This window comes from Poromitra crassiceps, assembly GCF_964638095.1.
Source record: "Poromitra crassiceps genome assembly, chromosome: 3".
Classification (NCBI taxonomy): domain Eukaryota; kingdom Metazoa; phylum Chordata; class Actinopteri; order Beryciformes; family Melamphaidae; genus Poromitra; species Poromitra crassiceps.
In genome coordinates this window covers 36,078,081-36,095,506 of record NC_139625.1, presented here as the reverse complement: position 1 = coordinate 36,095,506, position 17,426 = coordinate 36,078,081, and the positions used below count along the sequence as shown (strand labels likewise).

At 47.1% G+C, this 17,426-nt stretch overlaps 1 protein-coding gene across 1 annotated transcript in view; it reads right to left on the bottom strand.

The window, feature by feature from the left end:
* arid1b (AT-rich interactive domain 1B) overlaps positions 1–17,426 on the bottom strand; it is a gene marked incomplete at its 5' end in the record, with an annotated part of 339,999 nt that overhangs the window by 250,225 nt on the left and 72,348 nt on the right. The window contains one exon of the mRNA XM_083633665.1: positions 14,859–15,038. Within this exon, the coding sequence (XP_083489791.1) occupies positions 14,859–15,038 (180 nt within the window). The remainder of the gene's footprint in view (positions 1–14,858; positions 15,039–17,426) is intronic.

The window sequence follows — 17,426 nt, the reverse complement described above, 5'->3', positions numbered from 1 at the left end:
ATAAATCAAAAAAAATGAAAGAAAGAAAAACATAACGGGCGGATTCCGGTCGAGCAATTAGCGAGTGTCAGTCAAAGTGGAGGTAAAAAAAACACACTAAATGAAAAACATTGCCTCAAACACATGCCTACAAACTAACTCTGATATATATTTTTTCCAATTGTATCGTTTTATTTTTTCCTACTGAAAACTCATCAAGCTTAAGTGCTCATCAGCGGCGGCCAATGGGAGTGCGGCGGGACCGGGGGTTGCCGTGGCGATACGCGGGGACATTTAGAGGACTCCGATAAACTCTGCCATTTAAAAGGTTATGACAATTAACGCTGCTCTCCGCAAATTACCACCGCCAGACCTTTACCCACAGACGCCTCTCTCTCTCTCTCTCTTATCGCCCCGCACCCGGCCTCCCTCGCTCTCTCTCTCCACTGCGCTATCTCTCTCTCTGCCATATGCCCTCCATTTCCGCTGCCCGTCCTCCCTCGCTCACTCCCTCTTCCCGTCCGCCCCCTTCCAGCCAGCAGCAGTTTTATTATATCCAGTTAATTAACAGAGTTCTTCGCTTAATATTCAAATGGTGACCAATTAATGACATTGAACTTTGGATGCCCCCCTCCCACTCTAGACCCCCCCCCCCCCTTCCCTCAACACACACACACACACACACACACACACACACACACACACACAAGCCTCCGCCCACACAACTTGACTTTATCCTATACTCTCTCTCTCTCTCACACACACTCTCCTTCCTCCATCTAATTTCCTCTCTCTCTCTCATCTGCTCACCTTCCTCCCTTAACCTCGCCCGCCCGAGGTCTACTCCCATCTCCAGGAGTGTGTGTGAAGAGGGGGGGGGGGGGCTGATAAAAGACAAGCCGCAGAATGGCACCACGGCCTTTTAATTAACCTGGTGCCATTAAGACTGTGGTGTGTGTGTGTGTGTGTGTGTGTGTGTGTGTGGGGGGGTTGGGACACGGGTTGCAGACACAACACCCTGCTGCACCAGCCGGTTTGGGGTTGGGTGGGGTGGTGGGGGGCACTAAGCTAAAGGGCACAGGTGATGCATGTGAGCGCCCCATGCCTTCAATGGGTCCTTGAATGATTTACAAAGGGGGGGGGGGGGGGGGAGGAATAATAATAATAACGAACACTAAGCAAAAAAAAGGGCAGCCTGATGAGCCATGGAATAAGAGGCCTTTTTGACTATACTTCTATACCAAATGTCCTTGATATGGAAAAGGTTGGGACTCCCTGTTCTATCCTGTGTGTGCTACAGAGATTGTGGATCATCTTTGGTGCAAAGAAGACATGCGTGCAGCAATCACTGCTTCAAAAGTGCAACGGCATTCATCCCCTGCTGTGAGGTCATGACCTGTCTGCCTCAAAGCCCAAGCTGCCGTCATTGATTTGATGTTTCCTTTCTCTCCGGCGTCACTATGCAGCATCTAAACCAATGAATCAGCCTCTCTCCATGTAGGTCCCGGTAATTGAGCTTGTCTCCTCCAATCAGCGGTAGAGCTCCTCCGCGCCGCGTCCCCAGTGAGAGCTCCCAGACAGGAAGAGGAAACGGTTAAGGCTAATAGAGGAAATGACCGGCGGGATCAGTTTCACAGAGGAGGGCGCAGAGATGGGTTTTTACTACGGAGAGTAAATGTCACGGGGGAATGACTTCCTGGTTCAAAGACCGGCCGCTGACTGCAATGACCCAAATACCATTCACTTGCATACTCAAGGCCTACAGATACACTGGTGAGAAAGGTTATATTGGATTCTGTTATATATAAGTCACTACCTGAACTTTAAATTAACTGACTATGTGTTGGTGAGAAATGAAGTAGGCTCCCTGTGGAACAGCTGGCCAAGGCCAATCCCATATCAGAGCGTTATGAGTTTGTTTCTGGCAGGCAGCCTCTCATCTCTCTCCCCCTGCTCTCTCCTGTCACACTCCACTGTATACTACCCAATAAAGCAAAGATGCCATAAAAATAAACTGCAAACCCTTTAAATTACAGCTCTCCCATTTCTGTAGTTATGAGGTAGACACTATTAGACAGTCGCAAAACATAATATACTTTAAATTACATGCTGTTATGGGGAGGGGGGGGGGGGGGTGGGGGGGGTAGCGATATGGCCAGGAGGGAGATGGGCCACTGCTTTTCTCTTTTCAAGCAATTTGTCTAACGTTGTAATGGAAGCTAGCAATCAGACCACAAATGTTCTGTCAAGGTCAGGTGATTGACATGGCTATTGGCTGCAACAATACCACAGTATTTGTCTTACTTTAAAGACATATAGGCTACATACCGTAACACTCAACACAGCAATAGCACATAAAATAAATAACAGCGTCTAGACTTAATTCAATAGTATTTGGTGGAGAGTGACATTAGGGGATGACATGCACGTTATGTACATGTTTCAAACCCACGATCAACATCATGGTACATGGTGAACACATTTCTCTATACAATATGTGATTTATCTGAAGTGCTGATGTGAGATAGATATGAGATAAGGCATAGAGATCAACAGTCGGCCATGTTTCCTTTTGCAGATTAAAATAGTGGAGCTGCAGCAGAAATGTGAAGCAAACTATATCAATTCACACTTAAAAAGAGAGGACACACATGCAGACATACATAAGTATCAAATGAGCATACTGTAGACATACATACTCAAACAATGCAGTTTATGAGCCAAAAAGGTGTAGTCTATGCCAAGGTGTTTTTGTCTGACCAGTGACCACAATGGAAAAACTGCAAAAAATACTGGTCTGGAGGGGGAGAGAGACAGAGAGAGACAGAGAGAGAGGAGGAAGAGAAGGAGATGGGGAGAAAATAATATAGAGTGCGGGTGAGAAAATGCCATGGCTTGTTTTGATCAGAAATAACCGATGCCGCTTCACACTTTTGCAATACCATCACTACAAAACAGCGTGGCGTACGCTGAAAAAACCTCCAGATAAATATTTAAGAGAAGGGTTTCAGAGCAAGTTCTTCAATCGCTGAGTTCTCGAACACCCACACACTCAAACAACCACCAGCAAAAACACCCACATTTTCCAAAAAACATCTTCCTCACCGTTGCGATATTATAGGGTTTTTTATTTTTTACAGCATTGATGTCTCAGAAATGTCCTTTTAGCCCGCACTGCTCCCTGCAATCAGATGGGGTCACGGCGGTGCAATATACTCAAAGAAAGACGGCATTTTCTCTTCGATTTGTTACAAAAGCGGCTAATAGCGGTCAGTTTGGGAGCAAATACTGTGTGAAAGGGAGCTGGAATGGTTCCATCAGCTGGAGGATGTCCTCTGGCTAGGGTTAATGGCAGTGGAGAGGGGGAAAAGGAACTGTGCAGAGAGCCGGACGGGAAAAAAAAGAACTTTTTAGCTTGGATTTCTCCCAGTAATGCAGGGTCAGAAAACAAGGGTCAAAACCACAATGACATCCTAATCTGGCGTGTGTTTGTGAGAGTGTTGAGTCTGTGTGTGTGTGTGTGTGTGTGTGTGTGTGTGTGTGTGTAGTCCGCTCCGTGTGGCTCACATCATGTCTAATTTCAGCCCAGAATCACAGACAAAGGTCACCGTTTGACCTTTTGACAGCTCCGAATTGCCACTGCACACTCGGCTGATTATTGTACATGCACGCTCACGCGCACACACGCACGCACGCACGCACGCACGCACGCACACACACACACACACACACACACACACACACACACACACACACACACACACACACACACACACACACACACACACAGACACACTTTGATACACAGATGCTCAGAACAGAAAAATGAAAGAATAAAAGCACTAAACCGAAAGCACACCAAATCTCTTGTTTGTAATCTTGGCCAACTCCACTGTATAACTTCAATTTCCAAACATGTTTACTCTTGGATCTAAAATCAAAGACTACTGTAGGGACCTTGTTTCTTTTGTTATTGTAATTTCGAGCCATTTCTAGTATTCTTTCCCTCTCTAAATTCTCCTGTTGCTCAATAAATGGCCAAATAACTTTGTGTTAATGCCAGTGTGTGTGTATTTTTCTGTGGGGAAAAAGAGGTCCATCGGGTTTTTAATTAATTTTGTGTATTGTCAGTAATTGCTTGTACACCAACTGTTAGATTAGAATATGTTTTGTACAAGGATTTCTTTCACTACATGTAACTGGTGTAGTTGAGGTTTCAGAAATACAAATGTGACACTTTCTAAGTATTTTTATTTTTATTTTACCTCGAGTTGAATGTCAGACCAGTTTAAAAATAAAATAAAGTCAAAACCAGCCTGTTTCTGAGGCATAGTTATACCTGCTTTACGTCCTGCTTTACCACCTCAAAATGGTTGCTGTGAAATGGGCCTATGAAGTTATTAAACTATAAATGATTGGAAAAGGACACGAGGAAATGAATAACTAAAGCCTAGGATACACTAGACGCCTTTCAAAATCCTTTATGAAAAGACGGAGTATACTCCTGCAGATTTTTTTATGATGACTGAAAAACTAGGGGTTACACACTTAATGACAACCTCAGACGAGGGACCACACACTACACGACTTGTCCTAGCAACTGAACCCAACTGAAATGCAGCAAACTCACATGAAAACATGAGCCCTCGCAGCTACTAACCATACGGAAAGCTAGGTGATTTTACCTTCAAAATAAAGGCGCTAATTTATTGCTGCTTGACATTTTTCTTCTCGCCAATTCTCAATGGCTTTCTTGTTTTGCTCGGGAGTACAAAAAAACTTTAATTGGCGATTTTTTACATTTGTTGTGTGCGCAGCACACCACACAACAGCTTTTAGCTGTTAGTTTAATTCAAGGAAAATTATGCTGGTGTATGGTAGTGAATGGAGAGCTTTCCCCCGTGATGGGCGTGGCCTATTTCATGCAGTGTCTCCATTCATAGTATTCCGATGATGTCACAAGCATTTTTCCTACCAATATGGTGCTACAATACACACAGCTCATTGGCTGTGTCACTTGATTGTAATCACCTGTAAATTTATCACAATCACCTGTTATTTTCCTACCAAGATGGCCGTGTGGTGATGTAACAGAATACTGTGGCGACCCAGAGTTTGACATGTCGGTGGCGATTACGACGTTACGTGAAGGCAGCGGACCAGCCAGTGTATAGGGGACTTCCGGTCTCGGGTGGGGAGAGAGTCTGGGAATACGAGGAAGCGGACAGGACGTGTGTGTAGCTAGGAGCTGTGTGTGTAGCTAGAAGCTATGAGTGTGAACCAGGAATAAAGACTGTACCAAGTATTGCCTCTTCTCCTCCTCACTTAATGATCCCGGGAGCGGATTATTACATTGGTGCCAGAAGTGTAACTACGAACTTTGGTCGCTCGCCTCTCACGAGGTTCCAGCTAGCTGCAAGCTAACGGAGCTGGATTCGCCTCGGGTAGTTAGCTGAGGTGCTAACGTTGAACACGGACTGTTGCTGCTCGTCGCGGAGGTTCCAGCCAGCTGCAAGCTAATCGGGCTGGATTTCCCTCAAGTAGGCCGGCTTGAGTGCTACAGTTGGCGTGTGAGAAGGGGCAAGGAAGAGCGGAGAAGAAGTGAAAATTAACGCCTTGGAGGATCGGCCAGGCGTGGGCGGCTAGCTGTGTCTGCTAGCTGCTGAAAGGTTAGCTGTGTCTGCTAAACTGCTGCAAGGCTAGCTGTGCGTGCTAGCTGGAGGCTAGCTGGTGTGCTAGCTGGGGGTTAGCTGGTGTGCTAACTGCTACAAACACCACGTGGAATGGCACACGTTGGTGGACCCTCGTCGTTGGACGGGGGGAGGGAGGAGCTACCGACTCCGGAGTTCAGCGAGGTACTGGCTGGCATGGAGACACGCCTGAAGCAGGAGTTCAGCGCGGTGCTTGCCGGCGTGGAGGACCGCTTGATGCGGGAGATCAGACGGCTGTTGGAAGCGACGCCTGTCTGGGCAGAGGAGCTTATGAAACGGCTGCAAAAGGTCACGCAGCACGGAGAAAAGCGGACGGAGGAGCCGCAGAGACTGTGTTGGACTTGTGGAGCACAGGGTCATCTGGCGAGGTGGTGTCACAGCATTCATTCGGGGCAAACCAGGTACGTGGAGCAACGGTACTGGGGGCGCCCGGGTGTCTGTTGGTCGTGCGGGACGTCTGGAGGCCAGGGAGTGTCCGGAGGCTGTCAGAGGACAGAGGACAGCGGGAGAGGAGAGAGGCGCAGGCGGCTGGCAGGTGAGACTCTGTTGGTCGTGTAAGAAGCCTGGACATTTGGCCAGGAACTGCACTGAGTCTGTGGAGGATGAAGGAGGGACACAGGCTGAAGAGAACGTTATTAGAGTCAGGGGACTGACGATTGTGTCTCCAGAGGAGAATGTGTTCAGCCGGGGGGAAGAGGACATTGTTAGGGTCGGGAGAGTGACGATGGTGTCTCCGGAGGAGCCGGTGTTGCTAACACCGGAGGAACTGGCCCAGCCTAGCTCCTCTGCACCCCCCACAATTGCTCTGCAGGAAGCCAAGGTGGAGATCGCCGTCGGTTGTGTTCTCCCTGCTGCCCTGAACACACCGCCCCCTGGGGGAGGGGGACGGGGGGACGAGCGAGTGCAAGAGGCGGAGGGAGAGGAGTACTGTGCAGATGTGGACCTGACAGACGAGGACATGGACGCCATCTGGTATATCGGGGAAGATGAGTGGAAACACAGGCAGGCGGAGGACACGGATATCGGTCCGGTGTATGCGTGGGTGGCGGCCGGACGCCGGACCCCTGTGGAGAAGATTCGCACATGTTCCGGTGCCACGAAGCTACTGTGGAATATGTTTTCGGACCTGCGTCTGGAGACTGGGCTGTTGAACACGGGGGGGTTCCAGAAGGTTGTGCCCAGCTACCTGCGGGGGGGGGGGGTGCTACGATGGGGACACAGGGGAGTCGGGGCCAGTCATCGGGGGGTGGAGGACACACTCCGCCGTGTTAGTCTGGAATTCTACTGGGGCGAACTCAGGGAGGATGTGCGGAGCTACTGCAGTGCATGTGATGACTGTAGGGCACAGAGGGGGGACCGAAGAGAGTCACCCTGCGAAGGACTAACCCCACTGGGGGTTGGGAGGGACTAGAGTGCTTCAGATGGGACAGAAGCTTTGAAAGGGGGGATGGAAATGGCGGTTTAAATGAATGGAAATGTGTGTAGAATTTAAATGAATGGGAAAAGAGAAACGAAATAATTGAAATGTGATTGAAAATGAGTGTAAAAGTAAAGGGGGAAAATGTCAATGATGTAGATGATGGTGTGTGGAAAAAAAGAAAAGACTGTTGTGGGGAATTAGAATGGAATGGTGGGGATGGAAAAAAGATATTGGGGAAAAGCGTTGATGTGTTGGTGTGTTTTGGTACAGGGGGATATGTGTGGGTTGTGGGTGCCCGCGTGGGAGCGGGCCTAAGAAGGGAGGGGGTAATGTGGCGACCCAGAGTTTGACATGTCGGTGGCGATTACGACGTTACGTGAAGGCAGCGGACCAGCCAGTGTATAGGGGACTTCCGGTCTCGGGTGGGGAGCGAGTCTGGGAATACGAGGAAGCGGACAGGACGTGTGTGTAGCTAGGAGCTGTGTGTGTAGCTAGAAGCTATGAGTGTGAACCAGGAATAAAGACTGTACCAAGTATTGCCTCTTCTCCTCCTCACTTAATGATCCCGGGAGCGGATTATTACAATACTATCAATAGAAAGCCTGTTCTGTGACTGAAAGGTCACATGGTTGTTGATGCCCATCAACAGCCAGGTGTCCTGTTGACGTGCCCTTGAGCATACATAGCTCTGGATAAGGGTCAGCTAAAAGCCTAAGATGTGAATGTAAACAAAAGGCTTGCTGGAACACTTGCTCCACGCTTAGCCAATGGAAAACAGTCACAAGGAGGTTCCCACACATCGCCTGCTGTCTTGCTGGGGCCCAAAATGCCATATAGCTATAAGACACGAGAAGGCATTCTTTACGGTGATTATATGGGTAAAGACAGCGGGATACGGCACTGATGCAACGCTTGGCAAGGGCATTATGTCTTTTATGCGGCGGTAACGAGCACATGTGTCCTGATTGAAAAGCTTTCCTCAAAGTGCTGTAGCGTGTGTACAGGACTAGAGTGAAAACAGACAACAAGAAAGATGGCGCTAACTAGCTCCCCGGTTACCTCAGCGGTTGGCATGGCAACCAATATGGGACTCATCAGCACAGACGGAACGTGGTTTTGACCAATCAGAGGGCCTGGATAGGAGTACAGTACCTGTATGAATCTCAGTATGGGGCAGAAGCCGCCACATCATGAGCAATGATGAAAATGTGCCATTACTGTCACAAAATGTCGATCTGCCCATGGTTCTCAGCCTCTCCCACTTGGTGTGAATAATCTTTGCTCCGTAGGCTAATAACTTAAATATTCCTGCATGGTGTGTGTGTGTGTGTGTGTGTGAGAGAGAGATCATGTCAAGTAAGGTAACAAAATAGCGCATGCCATTTGCAAACCCTATATGCAAAGTGAGAAAGAGAGGGGGACGGCACACTGGCTGAAATGCTAGTATGAAAATTAGTAGACTAATGATTTTCCTTTTTTGACAGCCTGCTTGTCTGTTGACAATAGCTTTTTGCTTTGCTATTTGTCTTCAGGTGCTCAATATTCTATGGTTATATAGAAAAGAGAGTTTGGCTACAGCTCAGTATATCACGATATAACTACCTCCTCACACAGATCTACACCAGTATTATTATTATTATTATTATGTTATTATATACAATATTATACATTTGTGAACTGTTAATGTCGAACTTATATGCAAAGGAAGCCTGTTAGATTTTATTTTTTATTTTCTTTAGGCTGTTCTGTGCTATGGTGTGCTGTTAAATGCTATACACTCCTGATCCCAGACCCAGAAAGGATTGCAGAAGGGTTGTTTGCAGAGCGGTATGGTTTTACACAGTATGAGAGGGTACTGATCTGTGCTGCTGTATTTCAAGTCAAGTATTTCTACGGCCCGACAAGCATGTCTCAAAAGGCCTAACCTAAAAACTCTACCTCCATCTTTCTAATCAACAATCAATCACAGAAGACAATTATGCAACAAAACAAAGCACATGATGTAGATAGCATACTGTAAAGCCATAACAAGCCTAACTAACCTACATAGCCTAAACCAGCCTACCTGGCAACAACAACCCTAAGTGAAGACAAGAAAACAAGTGAAGAAAACAAGAAGAGGACAAAAAACGATGGAAGAAAAACTTGGGCAGTCAAAGAGGGATCCCCCATCAGGACGTTTTTCTCTGAGCGGCAGCGCCGCTGGGCAGCGGCCTTTCCTAACGGGAAGCGGCCACGAGGGCGCACAAATGGTGGCCGCTCCCAAAAAGCGCTGCAACAGGTGTCCCTTCCCCCCTCCCCCAGTAAGGGTGGAGTGCTTTAAAAAGTTGAGAAATGTTCAACTTTTCAGGAAAGCACCAGGTGATGAACTGCTTTTTCCCAGCTGACCAATCGCAATGACAGAGACACTGGCCGTTTCCCATAGCAACAACAAATATGGAGGAAGTCAAAGTCCTGGCGGTGGAGAAAAGGGATGTTGTAATCAGTGAATTTACGTTACTGTAACAGCGATCTTAAAGGCAGTATGGATAGAGATGGGCAATGGAATTTTGAATTTTCAAATAATCGGTTTTATTATCAAGATCGACTTTTATTATTGAAAGACCAAAATAGTTTATTGACAATCTTGTCTTAAAAAGTTTTCCATTGTTTTTACCGGCGCCTGGTGTCCATGTGACATTGCCATAGCTGCTGCGCACTTACTCACGCATGGAGCAGAACAGCTCAGCCTGTAGCGACAGTAGCACCCAGTAGCTCCTTGGTAGAAACGCTAGAAATGTAGTAGAAATAGTCTTAGGCCATGTCCACACGGAGACGAGTTAGGTGTATCCGCTAAAGTTTTTTCTCGTATGGACGTTTCGTCCAGATGGAACCAGCGTTCTGGGAGTATACGTTCTGGGAGAATACGCTAATTTTTTAAACCGGGTCCCAGAGTGAACAAATCTGAAGACGCCACCCTTGCATTTCCGTGTTTACAACCCATACGCATCTTTCCTGAACCGATGACGACATAGCCCCACCTCTCTCTGCCTGCAACGCTAGCTACTGAGCCTCCACAGCTGACTCTTCCCATCCACCCCTCCCCTCCCTTCATTGGATATCTCCCAGAAAGCTTAGCGGCGACTAAGTTTTTACAAGGACACAAAGAAAATCAGGCTAAACGTGTTAGATAGAAATAATAGGCTATTTATTTTTAATACAACATGCAATTCTGGAATATTTGAATATTGGACAAAATGAAATGAAATGTAAACCCTGAGTGTAACACACATATCGGGATTCTCTATATATAGCCCTCGCAAATACAACGTGATTAGGGAAGTGAGAGGTTTGACGACCACACGGTTGCACTGTGATGTCCACTCGTGTCCACTCCAACAAGACTTTAGCTTACTTGATGCCACTTTTTCAATAAAAACACATTTATGCCATGAGTTTATATAATGTATATTTATGTTGCATCATTTAGCCTGTGCTGTGATGTGCAGGAGCGGCCAATACGCTGGGATGTGTTTGCAATTATGTCTAAAGATCATGGAAGTGGATGATATCAGGAACGTTACCAATAGTTAACATTCTATATTGTAGGCTACAGGGAGACCATCAGCCCTGCTGAACAGCTCTGCATTTGCCTGTATAGGTTTAATAATTTTATTCATCGACATGGCAAACCTCCCCGCAAAGCCAAGGGTTTAAGCTGCTCGCTACAGTGAGATACACATTATAGACTGTGCGCCCCTAGTGGTTGAATGCCATTATTGACGAGATTGTCTTATTCTCTGTTTTTGGTGTACTTTGTGGCAGCGTTACAGCGCCACTTACCGACCTGGCATATATACTACAGCGGTTTCAGTGGTATTCAGTGGTTTCATTTTGCAGTTTATTTATGGAAAACTTTTCTTAAATGGGAAAAAAAAGATCGGTTCCGTCTCCGTGTGGACATGGCCTTAAATGGAAGAAACATGTCTTAAACATGAAGAAAAGCTGATATTCTGTGTCTACTGTTCCCTGGGCCATCTCCGCTCTGTTCAGGAAGCTATGCTAACGATGCTAATGTGGCTAACGTAGTCTAGCTCAATAAAGTGCCAAAGTCACCCCCTCTCCCTCTCCATGGGATTTAATCCGCCATAAAAGACCTTGCGTAAAATGCTTATGAAAATTGTTTGACTTGGTCAAACCAAGCGATTCAACTATACTTAGAATCAGGGAAGACCATATAACATTTGATTAAGTTATTTTTCTTTTCTTTTTTGGGGGGGGGGGGGCGAATTTTGATGAAAAGACGACTTTGGCCCAGCGAATGTGTTTTTGCTAGAAATGCCCATCCCTATACCGGACATGTATAGACACGTTTCCTGGGCACTTCCGGTTTGCTTCCGGACTCGGCCGCGAGATGTCTTTCTCTTCCGGTGTTTGTGAATACAAAGAAGCGTAACGTACTAGCGTAGTAGCCATAGCGACCGCCGGAAAAATGCAAACTTGGGATCATTCTCTGAGTCTCCTGTCTAACGAAAGAGTGTCTATCCCACACCCGTTGACAGTGGACACATGGGAAGATAATATGTGTAAATGGCCGAACGTAACTACAGGCAGGATTATAGCGTATTTTGAGGAATCAATGGCTAGATTAGGCTGTATATACCTATACAGTCTATGGTATATACTCTAAGCATATTTATTCACTAAGCATTACTTTTTTTCAGACAGGTAAATACTGGAACGGGGGAGGCTGATCCAAGCCCACAGCATTAGCTCAACACTGCAGTGCTAGCCTCTGCAGTGCTAGCTAGCTAACTAGCGTTACATCAGGCAATGCTACAAAGTAAACACACACAAAACCAACACAACGTAGCCAAATAATAATAACATGGATGATCAGCTATATCGTTGCTAACATGATAACTACCCAGCGAGCTAGCTTACCCGACAATTCAGCAGCAGTGCCTCGCTCCAGTCTGCGTCTCTTTTTCTGAGGAGGCCGCACGTATCCTAGCCACAGTTCAGGGAAAGGATTCTCTTTGGTTGGCCTTTTGTCCACAAAGTGGTGAGAACAAACAAAAACATTTTTCGGCGGCTTCTTCAGATTTAAAGCCTTCAGCCACATCCGTGAATCCGAATCCTCAGCTGGTTTTTGGTAGAAGGAATACAGTCGAGTGCAGGGACAAAGCCGTTTGGTAGCGGGCTTATGCTCAAAGCACTGTCGATCCAACCACTCGTTCAGGCGTTTCTGTGTATTGTGACAGCCACGCACTGCACAATGTGTTCCAGAATAACCCATTGTTAATAACGTCTGCTAACGTTAGTGTAGCTGATGTTAGCGATCGTTGTAAAAAAGTTCGGATATTTCGGCTGCTGCCCTCTGATGTGCTCGCTGCTGTGCACGCAATGTGGACGGAAGCCGGGGACATATAATGGCTCATTTCCACCACATTTTACAGCCCTGCACAGCTCATCACCACTCGGCTCTATTTGTTTCGACCCGATGGATGTTTTGTTTCCACCGCTGCGGATCTGCCCCCGCCCACAACTGGTCGTCATAGCGACCGCATATCTGTCCTCCGCCTATAGCCGAAGTAGGCTATAACATAACGTTAAAATGAAATCCATACACAGAACTTTTAAACTGTTTATGAAATACTGGTGCCTCTAAATGACCTACAGAGTACATGGGCAAATGTGACAATCGGCCAGGAGAATGGATATCACTTTGTTGTTAGTCAAACTCACATGCATGCGCTGCGCGAGGGACGGGGGTTGCGCTACAGAGTGAAGCCTCTACCCCGGCGGCCTCTCACCAGGCAAGACCGCGGCTTCACCAAAGCCCCGCCTGCGGCCTAGCGGAGTCAACGCTGCACTCAACTACAAGGGGTTCCTGAGCAGCGGACTTTTTCTCTCTCAAAACAATTGAAACCCACCGCCATGTTAAAGCTGAGTAAGGAGATCGATTTTATTTCACCAGAGGCGAAGGCAGCAACACAAAAGACTGATGGAAATAACATAACAGAAGAGAAGGTAAGCCCCACTAAACTGGTATGCAGCATTGCATTGACAGTCATTAGATAGAGTAAACACGATTCTGCCTGACCAATCAGTCGTCTACAATGTTTTCACGTCACCGTATGAACCCAGGTTCACAGCACTAGAACCTCAACAGAGCAGGGACCAAAAGCAGCACGACTCAACCCCGACTCAACCCGGGCTGTCCACGTTTTTGATCGGTGGAATGAGACAAAAAAGCGAGACGAGCTGCTATGGCGCCGCCCTAGGCCAGCGCTGGGAAACGTGTCTATAAGAAATACTGTACTGTAAGCCTTTGCTTGTTCCACAACACTGTATTGTCTGCTCAAAATTCTAACCAGCTAATTAGTGAGCTAGCAGCAGGTCACAAAAAGCGCTGCAGACAGACAGCACCTTTTCCATGCCCCCGCCCCCAAAAAACAACAACAACAACAACAACAACAACAACACACACACATACACACACACACACACACACACACAGGAAAACGCTATGTGGACACACACCCTGAGTATGCAACGGGTGCTGACACAAAACAATAAGATTGACAATAACATGGACAATGACGGTGAGATGATGAGAATGAGAGAAACGCTCTCACTGTTCTGTTCTGTTCATGCTATTCTGTACTGTTCTGTCCTGTCCTGTGCTCTGTGTGTTGTGAGCCAGCCAGGGCAGTGATCCAGAGTCACTCCAGCAGTCTGATAGATCCCTCTGGCTGCACAGTGGATGGGAAACACATGGGCAGATCTTCACTCAACTCCAAAACAACTGCTTGGACCCAGCTTCCCCATGGAAAACTCCTTCACAACATCACGCTCAAAACTTGGCAGGGCTCGGCTTGATCCATATCTGCCAAACAGACCCTTTGCTGCTGGGAGGACTGCGTTTACACTGGCAGAGATATCTATGGGTTTTGTACATTTATACTGCGGTCAAATGTCATGTCTGTGTCGAGTATGTTTATTTGTGTATGCTGAAGAGAAAGAATGAGAGAGAGAAAGAAAGAGACGGGGAGTGAGATTAACCAAAAATAGCCCTTATGAATAATGCCAAGGAATAATGTGTGTGTGTGTGTGTGGGGGGGGGGGGGGGGGGGGGGGGGTGACTCATGTGACCCTACAGGCATGTTGGACCACAGACACACCACACACTATCTTCCTCACAATAACGGCCCCTCCATGCACACACACACACACACACACACACACACACACACACACACACACACACACACACACACACACACACACACACACACACACACACACACACACACACACACACGCATAGACAGAGCAAGTATATCCCTTAAGATACTCGGTCCGATCTCACCCCAAATGATTGAGATATGACCCATGGAAAAAGTTTGGATGAAATCCCTTTCCTGCTGAAATTATCCATGCATATTTTCCATGAATGTGGTCCCTTTCTTCACAAAGTTTTCTCTGATATTATGTGTATCATATATTCATTTAGCTTCATTTATTGAGTTACACTAATCATTTCCATGTATGCTCACGGCATACACGGTGTACCTTACAAGAATTTACCATTCAAACACATGCTAGGTTACAACCGAATGCCTTGGAAAACTTTTCCACACAGGAAACAGTGTGTGTGTGTGTGTGTGTGTGTGTGTGTGTGTGTGTGTGTGTGTGTGTGTGTGTGTGTGTGTGCGTGTGCGCGTGTGTGTGTGTGTGCGCGCAAGTATGTGTGTGTGTGTTACCTGTTGTGGTGGCGGTGGGCGGGGCTGCAAGTAGGGGCTCTGGGGGGGGCCTGGGGGGGTCTGCTGGGGGGGGCTGAAGTATGGAGGGGTCCCCTGCTGCTGCTGCCCCCCTTGCTGCTGCTGCTGCTGCTGCTGCTGGCTGTAACCCCCCATGCCCTGCTGGCCATATTGCGCCACCTGCTGAAACAACCAATCACAAACCAGTTAGAGAAATGTAGAACAAATCATATTAGGGTCAGCGTCGGGGGTCGGTGGAACAAAAAAAGATTGTGCTAGAATTGTGTGTGTGTGTGTGTGTGTGTGTGTGGGGGGGGGGGAGGGGTACTGGGGGAATAGCGTGATCCTCCCATGTGCTATGCCGGTGAAACCCCTCGCTGTCAGGTGAAAAGAAGCGGCTGGCGACTGCACATGTATCAGAGGAAGCATGTGCTAGTCTACAACTCTCCCCAGATCTGCAGAGGGGGTGGAGCAATGACCGGGGCAACAGGGGGAATTGGCTAAGTACTGTAAGTACAATTGGGGAGAAAATGGGAGAAAAAAAATGAAAAAACTAGATTAAAGAAAGAAGAAAAACGTAATACCATTACAGACAGCAGTCAGGGGCGATTAGTAACGGCCTATCACACCAGGTGATAGGTGACTCAATCACATGCTGGAGACGCTTCAAACCCACAGTACTTTTGGAATGCTTTGGGGGGGAAACATCCCACTGCGAGACATGGGATGAGACAGCCCGTCCAAATTGGCCGTCATCCACTTTCCAATTCATCTGATTGTCCCTGGGCGAAAGGCCCCACGTCCAGCCAACCCGGGCTAAAGAGGAAGGCACCAGTTTCCCAGCAGTCCTCTGCCTAATGAACTCACACTGCACAAACTCCAAGTTTATGTCCCCGTGGCTCGCCAAACGCACACTCCCCGCCTCCATGATCTCCCCTGCTGGCCAGCTGGCAGATGGGATGAGGTGTGCTGGATATTAGCGCTGGCCCGTCCCAGGCCATAACCCTAATGCGGGACACATGGATGTCCCGGGACATTCCGGAGCAGAGCAGTGAAACAGTAACTGGCGGGCGAAGCCGTGCCAGAGCCCGCTGCTGCATTACACGCTGCTTATGAGAGGGAATGTGAAAAGGGAGTGCGTGCAACAAGCTGGCACCATTACAAATGTAGTCTTAATCCCTCCTTGTCGTTTGTTATGACTACAGACAGCGCCAGGTGCTCCTAGCTCCTCGAAGGATTTCCTATGGAGGCTGGGATTCTCTCATACACACATTCGCACACATAAACACACACACACACGCAAAAGCCAAGTCCCCATTACAGACTATGAAACAACATTTACGAGCAGTGGCGCAGCAATATGACAGCACTTCTCCTGTCATATTTTTTTCCCATCATGTCATGCCGTTGCTTTTATTTCGTCGTTTGCGGCGGCGGCCAAACAACTCGGCCACAAACTCGTTAAACGAGGCGCACAGGCTGTCATTTGGGACGCGTGCGAAAGCCATACAGCAGTTGTCCACATCCTATAAGCATCGCCCCCGACGACCCGCCAGCCGGTAACACTACGGGAGAGATTTACATGTAGGATGATGACAGGATGGGGGACTCCATCATGACGTAGTTACTACACTTAATTATGGGCTTGTCATGACTTAGTTATTACACTATGGGCTTGGCATGATGTAGTTACTACACTATGGGCTTGTCATGACATAGTTACTACACTATGGGCTTTTCATGACATAGTTACTACACTATGGGCTTGTCATGACATAGTTACTACACTATGGGCTTGTCATGACATAGTTACTACACTATAGGCTTGTCATGACATAGTTACTACACTATAGGCTTGTCATGACGTAGTTACTACACTATGGGCTAGGCATGACGTAGTTACTACACTATAGGCTGGTCATGACATAGTTACTGACTACACTATAGGTTTGTCATGACATAGTTACTACACTATGGGCTTGTCATGACATAGTTACTACACTATGGGCTTGTCATGACATAGTTACTACACTATGGGCTTGTCATGACATAGTTACTACACTATGGGCTTAGCATGACGTAGTTACTACATTATAGGCTTGTCATGACGTAGTTACTACATTATAGGCTTGTCATGACATAGTTACTACACTATAGGCTTGTCATGACGTAGTTACTACATTATAGGCTTGTCATGACATAGTTACTACACTATGGGCTTGGCATGACATAGTTACTACACTATGGGCTTGGCATGATGTAGTTACTACACTATGGGCTTGTCATAACATAGTTACTACACTATGGGCTTGGCATAATGTAGTTACTACACTATGGGCTTGGCATGACGTAGTTACTGCCCTATACTATAGGCTTGTCATGACGTAGTTACTACACTATGGGCTTGTCATTACGTAGTTACTGCACTATACTATAGGCTTGTCATGACGTACTGTAGTGACTACACTATGGGCTTGTCATGATGTAGTTACTACACTATACTATAGGCTTGTCATGACATAGTAACTACGCTATGGGCTTGTCATGACGTACTGTAGTGACTACACTATG